Source organism: Xiphophorus maculatus, chromosome 18, assembly GCF_002775205.1.
Source record: "Xiphophorus maculatus strain JP 163 A chromosome 18, X_maculatus-5.0-male, whole genome shotgun sequence".
Lineage (NCBI taxonomy): Eukaryota > Metazoa > Chordata > Actinopteri > Cyprinodontiformes > Poeciliidae > Xiphophorus > Xiphophorus maculatus.
In genome coordinates, this window is record NC_036460.1 from 19,870,962 (window position 1) to 19,893,005 (window position 22,044).

Sequence of the window (22,044 nt, forward strand, 5' to 3'; positions counted from 1 at the left end):
TTTAGCTGCATCCCTGCTCCAACACAGCTGACTCAAATGACTAAGTTATACATAACAACTACCTCTTTATGGGTTTTGGGCAGGTTTTGATGGGTACATTTATAATGACACTTCATTCAATTAGGATAACTCATGGCTGCAATGGCTGCAGCTTTTTTTTAAACTCTTGTTTAGCCTTAACAGTTAACATAATCATAACTATGACACTTCAGTAAACAACTTGTTAAACAAAACACTTCAAATACTGTGAGGATGTTTTTGTAAATGCTGTTTAGAACTGCATTTGTGCCCATACTGTAAACAAACCCAGCTTTGGGAATTTACAATTTTCTAGATGGTAACAAACTCATTTGTTTGAGCCTGCCACGCCTGTGTTTGTTCATTCTTTTTGGTAAATTGCAGGCCTGGTTTGCAGTTATATGTGAAACCACCATGTTCTGTCTTCACTGCGTTTGAGGGATAAGGATGGCATGCCATGTGCGATCTGGAGTTGGTTATGTTGTGGCAAAGCCTAATATGCTACCAGCGAAAACATCTCTGGCTCATTGGCCACATCAGAAATTATCCTAGGCTGTGGTGCATACACACTTGCATACAAACACACACACGGACTGAGATGTTCCTGCACGCTAATTACAGCATTGTGTTTGCAACTAATGCATCCCATATTCTGAGTCATATACAAATACTGTCATGGATGCACTCAGACTCTTTAGAAATCCACACACTTGCAGACACCCATCAAGTGGGGTGTGCTGTGAATTAGTTTTGTGAGGTTTTGAAAGGGGCCCTCAAGAGGAGCTTGAACTATGTTGTGGTTTTACCCACGTCTGTGTTATGACGTTTATTAATATTGTGTCGCCAGTGTGGCCTCTTTGGACCCCGTTTTTTTCTTTTTGCGTCTGTGTATAATTATGTCCATTGTGGCTAAGTTATTAAAAAATGTCATTTTTACCTGTAGTTGAAAAATATTTGTATATATTCCATTGAGAGATTAGAAGAAAGAGAGGCCAATGTAGCCCTAATAGGGGGGGAAAAATCTTTGATTTGGCATTAACTATTAAACATAGTCTCAGTGTTGTAGTACTCAAGGCCGGTCTTGGTCTCGAGACCATTTATTTGATGGTCTCGTCTCGGACTCGACCGCATTTGGTCTCTGTCTTTTCTTGGTCTCGGGCGCTGAGGACTCGGGATTTTATTTCACAACCAGTCAAGACCGCAACTGTGGAAATATCACAAAACTTACAGCATACTGTCCAGTTTAATTGCTGACATGTTTGTTTTCACTGGATGCAAAACGCACCGATTAAAAGCCAACCAATAACGTGACTTACCAATTACGTGTTTCTGTTACTTCCTCCACACCCTCCGCACCTTTCATGCGGCGCTCCAAGACAATTTTGATCATATTTCACATTTTATTGTGTCATGTAGCATGGGGCGCTGGTCTTGGTCTTGACTCGGTCTTGTCTTGGTCTCGGGTTAGGTGGTCTTAACTACAACACTGCATAATCTTGTTGTGGAAATGTTCACAATGGGAAACCATCTTTAAGACTAACAGCACAAAAATTTATTTTTTACAGTACCATTAGACAAAATAATATTGAATTAACTTCCTAAATAGGATGTTGTATTATTCCAAAATTAAGCAAAAATCCCCCCAAAATTACCAACAAAATCTTTATTATGTGATTTTCTTCACAAAACACTGATGCATTCCTGGAGGATTCTCTTTCATTTTGTCAAGATCAGGGTAATCTGGGAAATTATTATGTTTCTAAAAAAAAAAAGTGTTTTCTGAGTGTACTCTCGTTTAGTATTTCTAACTGATTAAAGGTAGTTGCAACAGTCAGTAGTCCAGAGATTGGAGTTGCCGGTTTTTGTTATGATTGCCTCTGATCTGTGATTGTCCAAAGGAAATTGTCACTGGTCAAGATATTGAAACCTATCATTATAGATTTAATTAACAAACCTGAATTGCTTAAAGTAAATCACCTAAAGAAGCAGAACATGGACTTAGTTATAGCTTTGGTTACCTCAGTAAAAATAACAATTATTTAAATGCAAATGCTACTACAAGTAAGGTCAGCCCTAAAACATGTGCAGCTTTCACTGTATTACTTTTATTCAATTGTAGTTTTACAAAATATATGTCATGTTTCATTAGTAAAGAGAACTTGAACGTTGAAATTAGTTTGTATAGTTCATTTATAAAAAATGTACTTCACCTGAAAGAAAAATTACATTTGGCAAAGATTAGAATTTAAAAAAACAAAATTTGTGGTAAAGCCGACCCCCATCTCAGGAAACTGTTTCCTCTCCACGTCGGCCTCAAATTGATAAAGAATCAGCACACATACGCAGTTATTGTTGATTATTACTACTGATCCCCAATATAAGCGAATCCGCAAATAATCTCTCCCGGTGTGCTCCAAATTAGCCACCTCTCCAGATCAACTCCACTGTTCAGTTTGCACAGAAAAAAACGAAACACTGCACTTAACATTTTGGTCAACAATGGATGACAGTTCCACCAGCAGTTACTGTGGGACCCACCTAAAATGATGGGTTAGAAATGTTAGCACAATTTGATGGAGAGCCTAATTATGAAGCTTTTTAAGTGGTTCACACTGAACATTTGTGCCGGTCTGACATCCTAAGTGCTTCACATGCTCCTAACAGAGGTTACCGGGGTTTATCTCTGATGCTATGAGTGTACGCTGAATAAGAATTAAGGTCAAATACAATGTTTATTTTAGTTAAACAAAAAGACTTTGTTGGCTAGAAAGGCTTCAGGTCATTTCAAACTCCTGTTTTATACTGATGTGCTGCCATTTTCTCCCAACCTTCTTTCCCCTTTGTATCTGTAAACAAATCATTTTGCTCCCACATTCTTAATAGTTGTGTATCAATTTGTTTCTCTTGTTACCTCAGCATTTCGATGACTTGTGAAGAATCATACAAACCCTGGTTTACTATTAGACTTATTTTCATGCCAGTCTCGAGATCCATTATAACCTAAACATTCATTATCTATTAGGTGTAGACGTTTTGTGTGACATGCTTAGTTTTTACTTTTTCTACCACTTCATAATTTGTAGAAGGGGATTTTTTGCCTACCAGGCAACTTCTCAGGCTGTACATGCTTTGAGTGACTGTAAGGAAAATAACAAATTTAAGTAAATGAATAATGCTTTCTAAATCCTAATTCCTTTGCTTTATGCTCTTTCTCTTTTTGCTGTTTTTTTCAACATGTCCAGATCCAGCAGTAACAGCGGGGGTCTCACCATCACCAGCCTGCTGAAGGAAAAAGAAGGCTATGAGGCAGCGAAGTTCAATGTAGATGAGCTCTGCCTGATCTGCAGCATCCTTAGTACGGCAGAATACTGTCTGGCTACCACACAACAGGTATGTGCATAAATTATGGCTGGCATTTGCAGGAGAGTTTATGCAAAGTTTCGTTTAATGCTGTACGCAACCACGTTCAAGCCACTATTGTATGCACTCTAGGCGAAGGGTTGTAAAGTGTTGTGCATTACATGTCTTGTGTATATATGTTTCAGCTGGAGGAGAAGCTGAAGGAAAAAGTAGATAAGGTCCTGGTGGAGAGAATAAATCTGACCGGGGAGATGGACACTTTCAGCACGTAAGCATTTTTCAGTCCACACTCAGAACACACTCATCTTCTGTGCAACAACCACATTTTAATGTTTTCTGTGTTTTTTTACAGTGTGATCTCAAACAGTATCCAGCTGCTGGTTCAGGATCTCGATGCTGCCTGCGATCCCGCTCTGAGTGCTATGAGCAAGGTTTATAAAAGCAGTCAAACATTCAGCTCATTTAATAAAATTAAATCAAACAGCTGCCATTCATTAAAAGACAAATAAACATATTTTTGCCTGTAGCTGTAATGTCAATAGATGTTACAACACTGCATTTCTGGTGGTTTTGTGAACTTATCGCTCCCACCCAGAAGCACATTATAATTCTGTCTTTGTCTGCAATGTAATTAGATTAAATGGATTGTCACATCATGTAAGCCGCACGATTAGATGTGTTTGCGACCAGATCTTCTGCTCACTCTCTCTCTCTCTCTCTCTTTCTCTCTCTCGCGATCTGACCCTCAGATGCCATGGCAGAGCGTGGAGCATGTGGGTGACCAGAGTCCTTACGTCACATCAATCATCATGCACATTAAGCAAAACGTGCCCATCATCAGAGACAACCTTGCCTCTACTCGAAAATACTTCACACAGTTTTGCATCAAATTTACAAAGTATTACACACAGATGTACTTTTTTTTTATTCTAAGCAAGGTACTAAAGTTGTTAGAGCTAAATGTTTGTCACCTTTATCTTTCTTTTTTAGCTCTTTCATTCCTAAATTTATTAACCACTTGTTCAGATGTAAGCCTATCAGCATGGTGGGAGCCGAGCAGGTAAGTTTAATGTGCTTCAAGTTCTCTGGAGGTCATTTCCACTGGGTGAGCATTTTACAGTGTGGCATTAAAAGTTTCCTTGGTCATTTTCTCCACCAGCTCCTCCTGGATACACACTCCCTGAAGACAGTTTTGTTGGATCTTCCATCCATAGGCTCCCAGGTGCTCAGAAAGGCGCCTGCCAGTTATACCAAGATTGTAGTGAAAGGCATGACGCGTGCAGAGATGATACTTAAGGTGAGGAGTTGTGTTAAGGTATGGAGGATAATGTGCTAGGCTTCCGTGCAGCAGCTCTATTCAGACGCATTCTCTTTTTCAAGTCGGTGTGTGTGGAAAATTAAATGAGTGCAAGCTTTACTTAATGAATTTTGGAAAAACTCAGCCTCATCTCTTAAAACCACTGAGGATTAAACAGCATAGCTGTCTTGGATAAACTCAGGATTACTTTGCATCTGTTTGACTGGCGGATTCTTAGGAGATCTTAACTTTGACTCTATATGGAAGACTGCCGAACTTAAACACAGTATTACTGATTTGCAGGCCTTATAGCACACTTCACATTTTATGACATTTAACTTGGGTGGCTCAATCTGTGTTGGTCGTTTTTACAACTGGAGCTTCTGGTTGATGCCCTTTAAAGGCTGGGCTCTTCAGATAAACCCTCTTACGTTTGTGACCTGAAAAAGATTTTCTTTATTTCCGTTTAGTAGAGTTGACAGTGAAGAGCTGACATGTCTCGTTAAACATGTCAGCTCTTCACTGTCAAGTCTACTTATGTTAGATTTTTTTGTCTAACATAAGTAGACAAAAATGTCTGTTAGACTTTTGACAAAAATAGACTGGCAAAACTAAGTATAAGAGAGTTGAGGCAGAAGTTCACATCGACCCATCATGTCATTTTAGGTTTTAGTGGTTTATTTCAACCGTTCTTATTTATAGTGTAAAGATTATGTATCACACAACTCCAATGAATTTTAAAGCAAAAGTGTGTTTGAATTTCAAATTATTTCTGGATTTTCTCTGCATAACATTGGGAGCCTGTCAATGTTATGCACAGGCTCCAATACTAAATAAATACCGTACTCCTCCACTAATATTGGATAAATGTTCCTAAGCAGACCGCACCAAAAACACATTTTTATTGAAATCATCAAACTTCAAGTTCTGGCAATATTCTTCAGAAATGGTCAAGCTCAATAAAATTGATTGTTTTTGTATTTTTACCAAACCAACTCCTGAGCATTGTCCAGAAATTTTCAGTAAGGTTGAGTTCAAAGCCATTCCAGACTTAAAGAGTAACTAAATCCCAAATCCATTATAATTTTGTAGTAGACTACTAAGTAGTAGTAGAGTGGAGCTGGGACCATTAAAGCCAGTGGAAAAGGGGCATAAATGTGTCCTTAAGATGCTATCTATATGTTTCTCTGCAAATGCTGACATTTTCTCAGAAATTTGTTGAGTTCTGCAATATTTTGCCTAAAACCATCTCAGTGCTTCCCTCTTTGGGCTGAACAGTGACTACTTTATGCAATGCACCAGCAAAACAGCCTTTCAGCCACGACATAACTTGACATTTGCCGTAGTGATCAGAAGCTTGTAACTGTGACCTTCACTTCTCTAAACATGCTTCTTGTCACTAAGACTGATCCAATCTTTCTTGTCTAACCATGAAACTTTATTTCAGATGACATCTGGATGGTTGCAAATTTCAGTTGAACGGAAAGGTGTCGGCTTTATTTTTTCGCTCTGCATTTTCTTTGTTGTTTATTGTTTTGATCGTTTCACCCTGACAAAAGAGTGATATCAAATAAGTAAAACCCCAATATGGGTGACATTCATGCCCATGTTGACTCTGCTAAACTGAATCATGGCTGCTTTTCCATCGATCGAGGTTCCACCATGCGAAGCAAGAACAGACCAAACAAACAGTTCTCCCATCAGTGTTTGTGGTCGAACCACTGAGCCAGCTTTAAATGTTTGCCTCGAGTTAGTCACTTGAGCAGATTATCCACTGCGAGTTTATTTTTGGCAGAATAACCCTTTAATTGTGTCTTTATCCCCTCTCACAATAGCACTTTATGAGCATGTTTCCACAAAATAGCTTATCTCACATGAGCCGAGAAGAAAACAGGACTGGAGCTGCTCTGGTTTAATGAACAAGCAACAGGCCAAGACCAGGCATATACCTTTAAAACCAGCGTGTGGTTATGCCTGTGGAAAGGTGTGTGTGAGTGTCTGCTCGTGACAACACCTTCCTCCCACACATGCAGTGCACCGCATTGCAAATTGGATGATGTTTCCAGCGTAGAGGGCAATCACAGGACAGACATTTTGCCTTTTCTCAGAATTACCTTATGAGGCTCTAGAGGACACCGGTATGTGGCGGCCACACACAAACCACGCCCTAATTAACCATCTCTAGGGTGTAGAGAAATGCACGTGCTCCCTTGATTTTTACTGGACTCCCAGGAGGGCTTCTTTCCTTCCTCTGGTTGGTCTTTCTTTGTGTTTACAGTGAGCCTGATCTGCTGTGATTTTGCTGCCTTAGCCCTTTTTCACTGTGAGAGCAGGAGATAAGTGAGCCTGTCTTAGATGAAGGCCTTGTGGCACACTCGCTTCGTCTCAGACACTGACACAGACAAGCCCTTCTGTCACCATTTCATATTTGGTTTTGTGTCGCCGTCTGTTCTCTGTGGTCTCTTTAAGCTTTGACATGGTCCTCTGCAGGAATAGCCTAAATATATATAAATTATTTTCCATTCATCTCATCTGATTCAAATATAACATATTTTCCCTTTTCAGGGTTGCATAAATTCATTCAAAGCGGCCCACTCCTTTTTTTTTTTTATTTGATTGCCTGAAGGCCCGATTTAACTAGAATGGATCTATCCAGTTTCTGAAGACGTCAGACGGAGATAAGGCTGCATACAGGCCTTAGATTGATTAAAGTGCATTACTCTGAAAGCAGGGTAGAAAATCTCATTGTGAAGGCTTGACATTATGTACGAGAAGAGATATAAGCAGAAAATCGTTAGTGCCAAGCGTTCTATAGGAGTAAATTTTTGCAACGGCAGATACCAAAAACAACCCTAGCGACTGAAAAGAGCAGAAATACAGCAATACTGCATATGTAATTTGTTGAAAAATTTTTCATGAGCAACAGTATATTGGATTAAAATAGTTTCCAGGTCTGGAAAAAGAAAACTGTAATAAGTGTAATTCCAGAATTTCTCCCTCCTCCATTCCTTGTTTCCTTCTTATTTAGAAATTTCTGCTAATAAGTTGTGGAGAAATTTTGGACTTTTACTCTTAATATTCTGCTAAAAAGGACTGAGGAACTGTGAGCCTTCAAAAGAGTCAAATTTTCACATGAAAAATTAGTGGGTACCTTGAGTATTTTATCAAAGCTAAACCAAGATTAAAGGATGATTTCTCAGTATTGTGGCAGACTCTCCGGAAACACTCAAGCGAAGATTTACTCTGATGATTTTTGGCTTTTGACGGAAAGGAAAGAGAAACGTTTGGCCTGTGGCCAGCATTTCAGCCATTGACTTTGTGTAACATTGATGTTCCTTCCAGGTAATTGCTTCCACCTTGGGCTCAGACTTCTCAAAGACAAACCTATTGTAAGAAGGTCAACACAGGAATTTCTTTGCCTTCACTCAATGATAGTTTCAAATTGCACTTCAGGATGCTGTGGACTTAAATTAAGTCTGGTTTACCCTTACAGTAAAACTACAGTTTAGCGTGAGAGTTGCAGGAGCTTCACAAGTGTTTAATGCTTGTTGTGAGATAGTCACAGCTGCCAGCTCCACGTTTATTTAATTTCAGACCAGCCAGTGCTTTATACTAAAGCAGTATTGTTTTAAGTTGTATTTTATACCCTTGAGAGCATATGTAAATAATCCAGGGAGGTAAATTAGATTTACAAAAGTCTTGATCCCTTTGGTATGATATTCAAATCAGCTTTTCTAAGCATTAGCATTTATTCACCATTGCATAAGTATGATCTGTTTTCATTTGGGAAATATCCATTGCTACATGCTCTGAACTGTACACTTTCTAATCTACTGCTTTGTCTCCTTGCATGATGCAGCAAGACTGCTTGAGCTTCATGGGTTGAAAGCAAAGTTGTAGAAAAGAGAAAGTTTGTCATTAATGTCATGAGAAGCAACTACATACATCCTTGCTGCTTTAGTTGGATTTAAGTAAAATTAAGGAAAAGTAGCAGTCAGGTACTGCAAATCAAATGCAATTGATTTATTGATATCCAGCAATGTTCACTTCGGTTTTCAAAGTTTGTAAGTGTGGAGTATACAGGTTTTTATAAGCACAATGCCAAGAAGGAATAGAAGCAATTGTTTGTGGCCATCACCCTATTAAGGGTCATAAGGACATTTCCATATAATTTGAAGTTCATTTTACAGTGAGAATGATTATTCACTTGTGTAAAATATGTAAGACAATTTTTCCTGGAGTGAACATCTCAGCGAAATCATCACAAGGTTAGATTGTGCAACACTCAGAAATTGAAAAACAAAAAACTTAGATCTCCATCTCAGACTCTGCAGGCTTTTGTTTGCATGTTAAAAGATTCAGAACAGCACAGTAAACAAATATAAGTATTTTTTAAAATACCAAATATTCCACCAAACACCAATGCATAGCCACAGGTCACTAGTCTGGGTGCTGCTGGATTAATAGCAAGTTTTCAATCGACCATGACTTTATGGGTCCTGATCTTTAGTGTCATAGAATAGATGGAACAAACCTTGGATGCGAGTCACCAGAAATGTCTTTGTCTCAAGATTTTGAGAGGCACGATAGGAAAAAAGACTAATGTTTCAGGCCAGTTGAGGCATATGGGTCTATTGAGTAAACTAAACTGACCAATGTCCTTTGGACAGATGAAACTAAAGTTCAGTTGTACAGCCAGAAAACAACTGCTCTGTTTGAAGAACACCAAACACAGCATATTGGCACATACACCTCATACCACTTAGGAAGCATGGTGGAAGCATAGTGGTGGAGAAGAAATGATTTGGGCTTGTGTTGTACTTACTGGGCATTGACATGTGGGATTCATTGAATGCATTTCAAACCCCAATGTATACCAAAGTATGTCAGAGTTAAACATCTGTCCAACATCTAACATTAAGTTACTAACAGGACTGGGGTCGCAAGCACAGCAAAAAATCTCAATCAGAATGATTGACAAAGAGAAGACAAAGCTGTAAAAGATAAAGAATGTCCTGAAAAATGCTACAACAGAATCTGTGTGTAAGTAGGATTCTGATTCTGTGTGGGTTTGCCACTGTTGGATCACGGAAAGATTTGCGAAAGGGTTTACCAGACACATATTTACAGCAACCCTAGGGATCAATGGAGCCTTGACTCCCCACTTGGAAAATGTCACTGAAACAGAGGACCCCAGAAAGATAAAGGTTTGCCATAAATACGAGTCGCAATAATAGAAGAAATAAAATGTAAAAACCTCAGACATGAGCAACAGCAGTAAGCTGTTACTTATTGATTAAGACAAATCGAGTGCAAAGATATGCATTCAACAGCATAAAATGTAGCCTGTCATTAAAGAAGCAAAAGCACTACAGAAAGTTGAGTAAAGATCCTGTCTCCTAATAGTAGCTGTCAGATTCTTTGCTTTGAGCGTTAAAAAATGAATCTGTTTGCGCTCGCTGTGTTGTGAGCCAGAGCTCAGTTATGTTCAAAGAACATAAGACTCTCTCTGTCTGTCTGAGATGGCCTCTCCTGGCCCGCACAATGCCTGTGAGACGTGGCTGTTTTCCACACTCTCTCAGCCCAGCCCACCATAGCTCCAGCTTTCTTCTCTTCTTCTGAAGTTTTCTTTCTGGGGAGCATTTCAAAGGCAGCCCCATCCCCACCCCTGTCCAGGCTGAATTTTTCTCCATTTCTCGCTCTAACGTTTAACGCTCTTTTTTTCATTCCTAACTCTTCCAATTTCTTTCCCTTTTTTATGTTCACGGTCCCCGTCGGCCTTTCTCTTGGCCCGGTTCCAGGACAGTTGCAAAGTAAATCACTCAGTTAGCAGGTCCCATAAGAAAACAGAGAATTCCAGGGAATCCTGAGCCTCTCCTGCCTGCTCTTCCCTCCATTTCTGTCCTGCTGTGATTCCTGTATGCTCCATGTGCAGCTCATAGATTTTAATTTGTGTAAAAGATGCAAACGCTTGCATTCACAAATAGCATGTTGTAGTTGGAATACTGAGGGAAGGATTTTGTGAGCAGGTTGATCTGTAGATGCTGTCAGTCATGCTTCATTCTTAAAAAAAAAACATTATTGTCCTCATTTCGCAAAAAAACAACAGATTTTTGTGTCTTTTTATAACCCATATTAATTTTTATTTTGAAAAGATTTCTTGTGAAACTATTTCCTATCCACTCATGCATGATGCAACTGGTTTGCAAACGGTGAAAATGTAAGCTGTATGAGGAATAAATAAAACCAGAATTCTGACTTCACATGCAGCTTCTTTGACTTTGTTAAATCAAGTGGTCCTGTATGTGGATCATTGAGGCCCCACGTGGAATTGCTCAAAGACCTCTTGTGTGGTCTTATGGTGGTTAATTGGAAAGTAGCAATGAACAAGTAGAAAGGTTAAAAACTACAATAAACTCTAAATGTTTCCACAGGTGGTGATGGCCCCACACGAACCACCAGTGGTGTTCGTTGATAACTACATCAAACTTCTGGCTGATGGGAACCCAGAGACCTTCCAAAAGATTTTGGATATGAAGGCAAGTTGGTTGGTTCTACCCCTGTTTTAAATACATTGTTGTTTGTTGTCCTAGCTTGTGATAATTTGTTCCAATGAACTGAAAGGAGGTCTAAAATGACTAATTGTAATTTAAATCAGCCTTTAGTTGAAAGCAGTCTTTCAGTTTTTGATCAACAATGTAACGTTTCCTTTCACAATTTTGTTTATATATATTGTGGATTTATTTTATTTGAAATAAAAATCTTTTAATAAGTGAGGATTTTAATAAGTGCATTAACAACCCAATCTTATTATTTATTGTTGGACTACATTCTTGGCATTGTTCTGTTGCAGCAACAAGTTGTGTAAGTGCATCTTCCATCGCACATTTTACAGGAGCTTTTGAGATGCTCTATATCCAGCTTTCATAGTGTGATGTGTTCAAGTCCTGTACAATTCTTGAAATTTCACTTGACATAGGTACAACAAGTTGAAAGTAATTGGTTAATTAGTTGGGCCATCTGCTCCGGTGCAGCCTGCAGTCGGCTGCATAACAGTGGAAGCAGTGAATTTCTTATATATTTTTTTACAAGACACTGACATGTATCGTTGGCATTTTATCCCGCTGACCAGCAGTGTGCAGCAGCAGGTGCAAGGGTTACTCTTTGCTCCACACAGATCTGTTCACTCTTTCTGGAGTCTCAATAAAGGGACTTTAAACTATACGAATAGCATGACAGACAGTTTTAGAGGTTATAAAATCTTGCTGTACCTTGATTCACTTAAGAGTTTTTAAGTTCACCTATTTTCCCCTCCATTGCTGTTTAAACCTGTGTACGGTTTTCTTTTTTTTTCTTTTCTTATAAATTAACCCAATCTGGTAGCGTAAGAGAAAGCCATGGAACTGATATTGAATTCTAGACCCACACCCTCAAGCATGTTCTGTAATTGTTTCCTTTTATATTCATTGTGTTTTTGGTGCGGGTTTGTGTGGGTGTGCAGGGTCTGAAGCGCAGTGAACAAAGCAGCATGCTGGAGCTCTTCAGGCAGAGGTTACCCACTCCACCCTCTGGATCTGACAGCGGCCCATCCCTGTCCTTCAGTGCCCCCACCCCAGAGCAAGAGTCGTCTCGTATCCGCAAGCTGGAGAAGCTCATCAAAAAGAGACTGTGAAGAGACTCAGATCTTGATCATAACAAGCGCTGCTGGCGCCTTCAGTTACGCATCTCAGAGACTTCATTAGACTCGATTCAGTTAGAGTGGAGAGCTACAGAAAGAGGAAAAAGTTGGCTAAACTTTCTAAGTGATGGTATCACACAACCCATCCGATGCTTGGTTATGAAGAAACTTCCTCAACGGTTTGTTGCTGTTGCACACGTCCTGTATTTCTGTAAATTTCCACCGTTGTTTCTGTGACACTAACGTCAATGATCTCAGATGGCCTAACGTACTATTGCTGATTAAATTCTGCTCGGAGTGTCTCCTGCTGCTCCTTAATGTACCTAATCATGGATGATTCTAAGATGTTAATTAAATTTACTGTTTCTGAATATTAAGAAGAGGATGGTGTATATTTGTAAGAACTGCTTAAGCATGAAGGAGAGTGGATTGAAATATTATTTGTGTCATCTTTAAAGGGGACTTTTCTCTCGGGTGTTGATGTTGTTGAGGCCTATAATCATCACATACGATCACATGCAATGTCTTGCAAATTTATTTGTAGCCTTTCAACTTATTCATATTCTATCACTCTTCCTGTTTCAAACTCATATATATGTTATTTAGATCAACATAAAGTAGTACATGACTGTGATGTGGAAGGAAAATATTAATGCTTTTCATTAATTGAAAGTCTGAAAATTGTGCTGTGCATTTGTTTGCAGCCTACTCTGATACCCCTGGATAAAATCTATTGCAATCAGTTTCTTAATGGTGTCCAGGTGTGCACGTTTTAATTTATATAAATAGCTTTTGCTGGAAGAATATTGACAGGAAAGGGGACGCAAATGATTGCAAGAATTTTCAGTTTTTTATGTGTGAATAAAACATATTACTTCCACTTCACAATTACGCACTACTTTGTGTTGATTTATGGATTCCCAATAACATACACAGAAGTTAGTGGTCGTAACCTGAAAAATGTCAACATTTGACATGAGTGTGCATATTGCAACGCACATGTAAGTGCAGGTAATTATTTCTTTACTTAACAGTTCAATATTAAGAAATTAGGTTTCATACGTCTGATCAGCTTTCGGATAATGCATCATGTGTAAGAGTCTCTGCAATACAAAAAACTATTCATTTACTGCACCTATTTATTTTAATTCCAGTCTTCCAGGTTCACCATGCTCCTTACCAATCTTGGTTTTGTACACTCCAAAACACCACGATTATTAAAACATTTCCATTGATTCTCCCCACCCCCTGCTTTATGCTCAATCTAAGTGAGTTTGTGTTGTTTTACTTGCACGCTGTGCACAATACCAGGAAAGCATATCAACCTAAGCTTAATAAGGGCCAATTTCAATGTAGGTCTGGAAAAATTCCCAAATCCTGGCCTGGCCTCTTCTTGCCAATTATCTTCCGACCAATCAGCGCTTGTAAAGGCGTTTCCTTTCCTGTCTTTGTGGTTGTGAAAGCCCCCCTTCGAGGGGCCTGAAGTTTGAAGAGCAGCCGCGGGTGGTTGGTCTATCGCAGTCTCTTTGATTCCTGCACAGATGTAAATGAACGGTCCCACTGTAACTTGAAGTGTGGCGTGAGGCTAGGGGAGTCTGGTGAGCTTTACTATTAAAGTGAAGGAAGTTGAAAGGCAATGAAGCTGTTCGGAGATTGAGTCCAACCCCCCCTCAGGTTAATGATATTTCCAGCCTGTAGTGGTGCGTTCAGAACGGGAAGAAGTTTTTGCAGTAACACGAGGGACGCGAAATCTGCAAGAGTTTATCTGTCACAGGCGGCGTCAGCTGGATTTTTGCAACTTAAGACCAGAAATGGTTGGTAGCTTGGACTTGCCAAATGTAATCGACGGAGATCCTCTGGATATGAGCTGCACCAGGACTGATAGAGGACTCGATAGCCCGGACTCTGGTTTACCCCCGAGTCCGAGCCCAAGCGCCTGGCTGCAGCCTGTGGGTGCAGAGAAAGCCGGTGGTGTGAACCTGGTGTCTGAGGAAGAAGGAAGGGCCTCTCTGGTATGTAATATCTTCTGTGCTTTACAATATACCTGATGTTATAAACTCAGTTCAGATGTTTCATGCTCTTTAACTTTATTTTTAATTAATTTTTAATAGTCTAACCTTTAAGTCGGGTCACAAGGCATGTTTTTTTTTTTTTTTCCCCCCATTAAGTATTTTTTTTTATAGATCTTTTAATCAGCACATACTTGTAAACTCCGGTTTACTGATAATATTAGCACCATATTTGACTCGGTGGTGATTTTTGATATGGGCATTATGGCTCAACCCCAGAGCGGCACAATTTTTAGGATGGCAGGAGAACTCCACCAATATAAGTTGTAGCTCTAGGAGTTGCCTATTCTTTTTTGCATGCCAAATTTATGGGCAGGTGACTAGTGTTATAATGAAAGTTGCTAATTAGTTTGTACCCAAAGATTTTGAGCTAAATTAAAAGGGCTGTTTTTTGCACTTTTTAAAAACTCTTTTAGGAGTCAAGACTGCATTTGATTATATCTAATGTAGTCTAAAATACTTGGGCTGGTGAAGTTGAGACTTTATTATTTCACATTCTAGATAAATGCTACCCCACTTCTATTTTGGATGATAAAAGATGCATGCTGCCATTTTTCTCAAATATGCTTCCAACTGCCTTTCCACAAAAAAATATGCAAAACTTTATTGATGCTCATGCCTCAGGTTGATATTTATGCATGTGGTGGATTTCTAAGAATTTTATTTATTTATTTATTTATTTATTTTCAGATCTCAGCTTCAACAAGTGGAACTCTCTCACTACTACAGCCTCTATCATTTGGAGAAGGCATAGCCCTTGATTTGTTACCATCACAAGAACTGAGGTAGGTTGACCTTATCAGAGCAAGACATGATCGCTGTCTAGGGCCTAATGCTGGCCTGTGGAGTGCTCTGAAAAGTACTTAAAATTTTACTGGATAGTTTGGTGAGAAAATGTATTAGTTATAATAAAGGTTAAATGATTCATAAAATAACATTTTCATAAAAAAAATTAGAAACTACAGTTGTTTCATGCTGTTTAAATTTGACTTTGCTCTTAATTTAGCTCTGATTAGCTGCTAGCCTCTGGGGAGAATCTAAATCCATTCATACTTTATATAAACTCTGGATAACTGCTTGTGACCTTTTGGTGAAACACAAATTCACTACGGTTCGGTAGTTGATTGAAATATGATGCTTGTTCACTAACACTTTATCTCATTTCCAGATACACGTCATTTGTGAACTATGACTCAGACCGTCACTTCATCCAAAATGTGGCCCTCCAGCCAAGGGCCCAGGGCCTCCAACACTGCCAGCAGACAATTGTGGCTTTGCCGCACAGTACGTGGCGTCACTACAAGACCCAGCTGAACTTCCAGCCCCGCCATCGACCCAACCGCTACAAGAGCACCACAATCATCTACCCCAAGAAAACTAGCACAGTCTACATAACGGCGCTGAACTATGACTCCCATCGACTGTCCAAGCGCTTCTTGTCCAGCGTGGAGCTGGAGGTGGCTGGGAGCAGGAGGCTGCTTCAGTGAAGGAAGAGGAGATGAGGGGGCATCCTGTCCTGATGTGCCCACTTAAGTTGCACTGAAAGTCAGTTCAAGCTCACTTGGTTTTTTTTGGGGTTTTTTTTTCTTTTTGCTTCTCATCACAAACAGAAATATCTATAGACCTGGTAATCTTTTCTCTGGCCTATTGTTTTGTTTATAGCCCACCTGAGTGGTGGTTTCTGGACTGGAGGTCATCACAGTTAAACCAGCTAGGTCCTCCTCTTTGGGCCTTTTAAAATGCATCACTGAAACCTGAACATCTACCAAATGCTCTTATTGTTGTAGTCTTTTATCAGATGTTTTTGTGCTCCTGCTTGATCAGAGAATGGAGCTTATTTCTGGGTTTAGGTGGATGTGTTTGCTTTGAAGCTTAATGTTGATGCTAGCCACAAACCTGCTGTGGTGTTTGTGTATCTTCCTTGTAGTCGTTATCCAAAACTGTGGAGAGGATGGATCTGCTCTGGTACAGCAAAGATGAGAATTGATTTTTACAAAGTTGACCTTTTATGTATTTATGGCCCGGTAGGTTTATTGAAAGTACTATTAAGTGCTCCTTTATTTGAGAAGATATTTTTTATCTGGGGACAAACTCAACTCATCTTGCACCGAGATGAGTTGTTTCCATTAGCACACCCGCTATCATCTGATCAAGCACTCAGAGTATTTTAATTTCTTTAAAGATTTATTACCTTTTTTTAAAGATGCAACAGGGCTTTTAATTGGCCTATGTGTCAATCTAATTAGTTTTGACATGAGAGGGCTGTTGGAACAGGTTGCCTTGGACTTGATCGGTAATAGATTAGATCCACATTGTGTGTAGGTGAAATCCTTTTCCTAGACTTGCAGGTTCTTAATCTTTTTTATTTGCAGAGTATTTTCAATGTACATGGCGTAGTGCAGCGCTCTTCCATCTCTTTTTATAAACATTAATTTGCTCACCCAATTCGCATGATGTAAATGCTATGAAGATGTATGTTTCCAGTGTATAAATTTAGATTAACCAGGTAGCACAAATGACACCCTATTTAGCTATTCAGTAATGATGGCATAAATCACTGGCTTACTACATTCCTCTATTAATTGTGGTGTGACTTTTTTATTTTTATGTTTTATTTATTGTGAGTGAGTTTTTAAAAACTAATTAACATGCTCTTTCCACTGTTATTCATTTTATTTTGAAATGCCTTCTGTGCCTTATTCATTTCCATCACTTGGTTGATGTCTGAATAAAATAAACACTTCATAAAATAAACAATTTTGTCTTATTTTTAACATCGTGTGATTACTCTTGGATATTAGACATTGTCTGCATATCAGTTTTAACTGATAAACCTTGTTAAACTTTTCTAGTTCAAACTTTGGATGCTACGCTTGCTATGCTACCAAATAAAAAAAGGTTCTTGATGTGATACGTTGAGGGTGAATGCTTTCCGAAAATGCACATACACCATGATTTCAATATTTTTTTCAGCCATAAATCCTGCATAAAATTAAAAAAAAGTTAATTTATGTTTCTCCTTTTTGAGAACGAGTAATTTGCTCTGATGTTTGTTTCTTTGGGTTCAATCTTTTTAGTCTTGTGCTACTGCAGTGCCCTCTTGTGGCTTTAGCGTGAAGGTACAATGTAAGGTAATTTTCCAGCCAGGTCTGTTCTTGTGTTTTTGTCACTTGTATAATGTGTATTTATAAGTGTATATCTATTAATACATTCATGTACCAGAAGTACATCATTACTTTTGTAGGCACTATTACCTCATGATTTTCGGATCATTTCATTTGTCATTATTTAGCACATGCTGAACTATACCGGACTCTGTATAAACGTTTTCAAGCACGTCTTTATTTTGCCTGTTCACTTTCTGTACTTTCCCTTTCAATAGGGAAAAAAGGTTTCGCATAATCCATAACCTCCTGCAATTTAAAAATGTGATCGTCTTTGTATAGAGTGCTGAAATTATATTTATTTAATCAAAGATTAGTTGACTAGACAATTGAAGTTGACATTACATAGTCTACTTTTATGTTTTTAGTTTTCATTTTCCAAACGTTCCAACTTACGGTTTAGTCTTCACGTTTCCTACATTAGCCAACTTTTTGGGGGGGTACATCAGGAATTTTGATTTTTCCCTAGGGACCCTGAAGCCAGCATGACTTCGAAGTAAAACCGGAATAAAAACGTTCATGTTTTTTTTGTTTTTTTTTTTCTACTATAATTTGTTGCTTCGGGAGTCGTTCTAATACCGATAAGAGTAAAAAATAAATAAAAAATTAATTAAAAAAATGAAGAAGCTGACACTGTGCTGTGTGACGTTTCGGTTCAGAGGTCTAAACACACGCCCACGTTTCCTGCCAGCGTGCGCGCGGCTCCTCAGTTGTTTTCACTTTCCACACACACCGGGGGATTTGCTTTCCCACCAATGGACGTCTGAGAGAGGATTTTCGTGCTGAATACCAGCCTTCACTTTATTACGAAAACAATGAGATAGATGTCAGGTTGTCGTGTTAGTTTTTCAGTCAGTGTACTGTTCTTGAAACCCGGATAGTTAGCGTGTGGCTAACAAGTTATACATGAAGAATGAAGACAGGCAGCATCATGGACATGTTTGAACAGGGGAAAGTCCTGAAGATCTGCGCCCCTATGGTTCGATATTCAAAGTAAGATTTTTCTGTAGCTAGCATTGCAATAGATAACTCAGTTTGATCTCCAAAGGTTGTCATTTGTGATGTGTCTGTTGCTGCTGATATGTTTCTCACAGGTTGGCGTTCAGGTCTCTAGTCAGAAAGTACAACTGTGACATCTGCTTTACCCCAATGATAGTTGCAACTGACTTTTTACGATCTGTCAAAGCCAGAGACAGCGAGTTTACCACCAATGAACGTGAGTGCTGTCTCTCCAAATATCACTCATTACCTCTGTAATAACAGTCCCCAAATAATTAAGAGAAATTGATAAGTTGATTGTGTTTGGTGATGTGTTGAGTAGAAATCCTAACTTTTTTTCCCCAGGTGATCGACCCCTCATAGTGCAGTTTGCTGCCCATGATGCTCAGACCCTGGCTGATGCAGCTTGCGTGGTGGCACCTTTCTCAGATGGAGTTGACCTCAACTGTGGCTGTCCGCAGAGGTGCTGCTTATGGGGGCATAAGCCCTAAGCCAGTATATCTTACTTCTGTTTTATTTCTATCATTTTAGGTGATTGATATCTAATGAACACAAATGTTTGCCTGTACTGATTCATATTCTAGGAACAATTATGCACAAATGTGTTCACCTCCATGCCCTCTGAACATATGTCTAAACCTAGCAAATTATTTGATTAGTTTATCTGGTGTGTTTTCAGGTGGGCTATGTCATCTGGTTATGGTGCATGCCTCATTAACAAGCCTGAGCTTGTTAAAGACATGGTGAGACACATCAGAAACCAGGTGGACAATCCAAACTACACAGCATCCATCAAGATCAGGTAAGCCCTGTAGCACTTGGATAATTCATTGGTCATGTATCCTTTACGGGGCCATGTAAAAGTATTCATACCCCTATAGTCACAAACCTTAATTAATTTTCCTGGAATTATATGTGATAAACCAACAGAAAGTAGTGCATCAGTCTAAACCAGAAGAGAAATGATATGTGGTCTTCAAAGTTTTATTTATTTATTTTTACAAATTGCAACTGAAGCGTGTGGCATGCATTTCTAGTCAGTCTCCTTTGTCCTGTTACCTCTGATTCAAATCCAGTGCAACAAATTTTCTATATCACCCACCTAATTAGTAAATAATCTGTCTGTATTTAATTTAATCTCAGGACAAGTCCAACAGTTCTCTAAAGGCCTCAGTTCTATAATAGCATCATGAAGACACACACAAAACAGGTCATGGAGAAAATTGTGGACACATTCATAGCAGAGTTATGTACTAAGACAAAATGAAAAACTTTAAGCTTTATTCAAAAATGGAAAGGAGGAGTAAAGTATAGTCTATCTTATCCAGACATGGCCATTCATCTAAATGGACAGTCCTAAAAAAGAAAGCTCTATCTGTACAAAAGTTGTAAAATTGTTAAAGCCAAAACACAGATCTCCACCTAGCTGATTAGTCACAGAGAAGCATAGCGAGGCCCTCGCAGCAGATGTCTACAGCTAACTCTACATGTTTGATGTTAGCACCTCTGAGATCTAGAATTGTAAGACTGGGATATATATCAAGACAAGGAAAACTCAGTAGCTGCTGGTAGGGGCCCTCCAGACATTTAGGGGCCCCTAAATTGATCTTTTCACAGATTATCTGTTTCATAGCAAACTGTCACGACATGGTGACAGCTTTAACAAATATGAAGAAAAACCCACATATTTTTTATTAAAGTTATATTCTGCAGCTTGAACAAAATGCAACTATATAGCATTCTTTGAGAAGTCTGGATTGCTTCATGTACATTTTACACATTGCCTGTGACTGTTGCTGGTGGGGGAGAGACATTTCAATAAGCTAAAACTAATGATAAAAAAGCAACCTATTTGCATGCAGTATGTGGACTGTTGCATGTAAAATTCACTAGTGAATATTGTGATCGTATCAGAATTGAACCAAAGAAAGCAAGGCAGTTGCAAGCCTTTAAAATTGTGATGCTTTTGATGGGTCAGATAGACTCCAGAAATTGTAACAGCAGCTGCGAAGGGGGGGCCCAATTAAATTTTTTGTCATGGGTCCCAAGATTCCTGTCAGCACCCCTGCAGACACACTTGAACCAGAAGAATAGGCAACCATCTTAATCGTTTCATGTGTAAAATTTGAAGAGACGTTCCTCAAAAGATGTAATTGATGCAAACAGGGTTTTACAAAATGTAGACTCAAGAAGTCAAACTTAACTCTTCAAATATCTATTAGTTAAGAAATTTGTCGACTGCTTCATTTTCCTTTCACCTGTGGTTGTGACATGACAAAATGTGAAAACTTACAAGGGGCATAAAGACTTTTGCCACTTTAATTCTAAGTAGCAGTTTGTTCTACAGTGGTGTTCTAAAGAAACTTCTGCATCCACAGGATCCACAAGGACTTGAGGAGGACGGTGGATCTGTGTCAGAAAGCTGAATCAGCTGGTGTGTCGTGGATTACAGTCCACGGTCGTACAGCAGAGGAACGCCACCAACCAGTTCATTATGACGCCATAAAGACAATCAAGGACAGTGTATCAGTTCCTGTCATTGCCAATGGAGACATAAAGTACCTTCGTGATGTGGAGTCTACTCACCAGCTTACTGGTGTGGATGGTATGTTTGCTTGACCAGCAGTCATACATTCATGAGTGCCAGCATGTTTTCTATAGTTTCTAATGCTTTTCTTGTTTTTGTCACTGTACAGGTGTGATGGCCGCTCGGGGCTTGCTGGCTAACCCCGCCATGTTTGCAGGATATGAGGATACTCCGCTGCAGTGCATATGGGACTGGGTGGACTTTTCCATTGAGCAGGGCACTCCATTCACATGCTTCCATCATCATCTTATCTACATGCTGGAAAGGGTCAGCTCCCAGCCTGAGAGAAAGGTGTTCAATTCCCTGTCCAGTACCTCTTCTGTAATAGAGTACCTCCAGAACACATATGGGACAGTTCAAGATATTGAAACATGAGCATTGATGAATATCATCACTTTACTTTGTATCTTTATTTTTATGGTGAATAAAATTTTAAAGTTTTGTTTTTATTGTCATCTTTATTTAGGCATTTTTGTCATGCTTGTGTAAATGTTATTAATTAATGTTTAAAATAAAATACGCTATTAACAGCTTATACATTATATAAGTATGCAGCCTATATAATGTAATTATACACTGTATAAGCTGGTAAAATAGTTGCGTTTTGTGTTTACAAATATTGACAAGAAAAGAGAAAGTGACCAAATTATCACAGAGGACCTTCATTCAATGACTGTCTAATAAATACTGTGATGTAGATAAAAATATTTATTTATACATATCCACATTATAGATCTACAAGATGGGCCATAAGTCTCCATAGAAAAAATATTTTATATTGGACAACTGTTTTTATTTATATAATGTTCTCTGTATGATTACCATTGGTTTGAATACACATATTAATACGCGGACCACTTCGTGGTTGATCT

At 38.9% G+C, this 22,044-nt stretch overlaps 3 protein-coding genes across 4 annotated transcripts in view; all 3 read left to right on the top strand.

Moving 5' to 3' along the window:
- vps53 (VPS53, GARP complex subunit) overlaps positions 1-12,730 on the top strand; it is a 32,893-nt gene extending 20,163 nt beyond the window's left edge. For both annotated transcript variants that reach the window (XM_023351355.1, XM_023351356.1), the window contains exons 15-22: positions 3,261-3,408; positions 3,564-3,646; positions 3,731-3,809; positions 4,128-4,276; positions 4,369-4,438; positions 4,538-4,675; positions 11,110-11,214; positions 12,177-12,730. In XM_023351355.1, coding sequence (XP_023207123.1) covers positions 3,261-3,408; positions 3,564-3,646; positions 3,731-3,809; positions 4,128-4,276; positions 4,369-4,438; positions 4,538-4,675; positions 11,110-11,214; positions 12,177-12,347 — 943 coding nt within the window. In that variant the 3' untranslated portion in view covers positions 12,348-12,730. The remainder of the gene's footprint in view (positions 1-3,260; positions 3,409-3,563; positions 3,647-3,730; positions 3,810-4,127; positions 4,277-4,368; positions 4,439-4,537; positions 4,676-11,109; positions 11,215-12,176) is intronic.
- A 1,032-nt stretch (positions 12,731-13,762) lies between these two features.
- Positions 13,763-17,172, top strand: rflnb (refilin B). Its single transcript, XM_005801032.2, has 3 exons — positions 13,763-14,365; positions 15,113-15,207; positions 15,591-17,172. The coding sequence occupies exons 1-3, from the start codon at positions 14,165-14,167 to the stop codon at positions 15,907-15,909; spliced, it is 615 nt and encodes a 204-aa protein (XP_005801089.1). The 5' UTR covers positions 13,763-14,164; the 3' UTR covers positions 15,910-17,172.
- Positions 17,173-18,270: 1,098 nt separating this feature from the next.
- dus4l (dihydrouridine synthase 4 like) lies at positions 18,271-21,613 on the top strand. The gene is made up of 6 exons (XM_005801057.2): positions 18,271-18,579; positions 18,681-18,802; positions 18,931-19,048; positions 19,265-19,387; positions 20,964-21,190; positions 21,282-21,613. The coding sequence occupies exons 1-6, from the start codon at positions 18,500-18,502 to the stop codon at positions 21,545-21,547; spliced, it is 936 nt and encodes a 311-aa protein (XP_005801114.1). The 5' UTR covers positions 18,271-18,499; the 3' UTR covers positions 21,548-21,613.
- Positions 21,614-22,044: the final 431 nt, after the last annotated feature.

Excerpts from the sequence above, each read along its gene's own strand:
- rflnb (XM_005801032.2), top strand. The coding sequence starts at position 14,165 with ATGGTTGGTAGCTTGGACTTGCCAAATGTAATCGACGGAGATCCTCTG. Across the intron at positions 14,366-15,112 it reads AAGAAGGAAGGGCCTCTCTG|ATCTCAGCTTCAACAAGTGG; the intron begins GTATGTAATATC and ends ATTTATTTTCAG. Across the intron at positions 15,208-15,590 it reads TTACCATCACAAGAACTGAG|ATACACGTCATTTGTGAACT; the intron begins GTAGGTTGACCT and ends TCTCATTTCCAG.
- dus4l (XM_005801057.2), top strand. The coding sequence starts at position 18,500 with ATGAAGACAGGCAGCATCATGGACATGTTTGAACAGGGGAAAGTCCTG. Across the intron at positions 18,803-18,930 it reads CGAGTTTACCACCAATGAAC|GTGATCGACCCCTCATAGTG; the intron begins GTGAGTGCTGTC and ends TTTTTTCCCCAG. Across the intron at positions 21,191-21,281 it reads CCAGCTTACTGGTGTGGATG|GTGTGATGGCCGCTCGGGGC; the intron begins GTATGTTTGCTT and ends GTCACTGTACAG.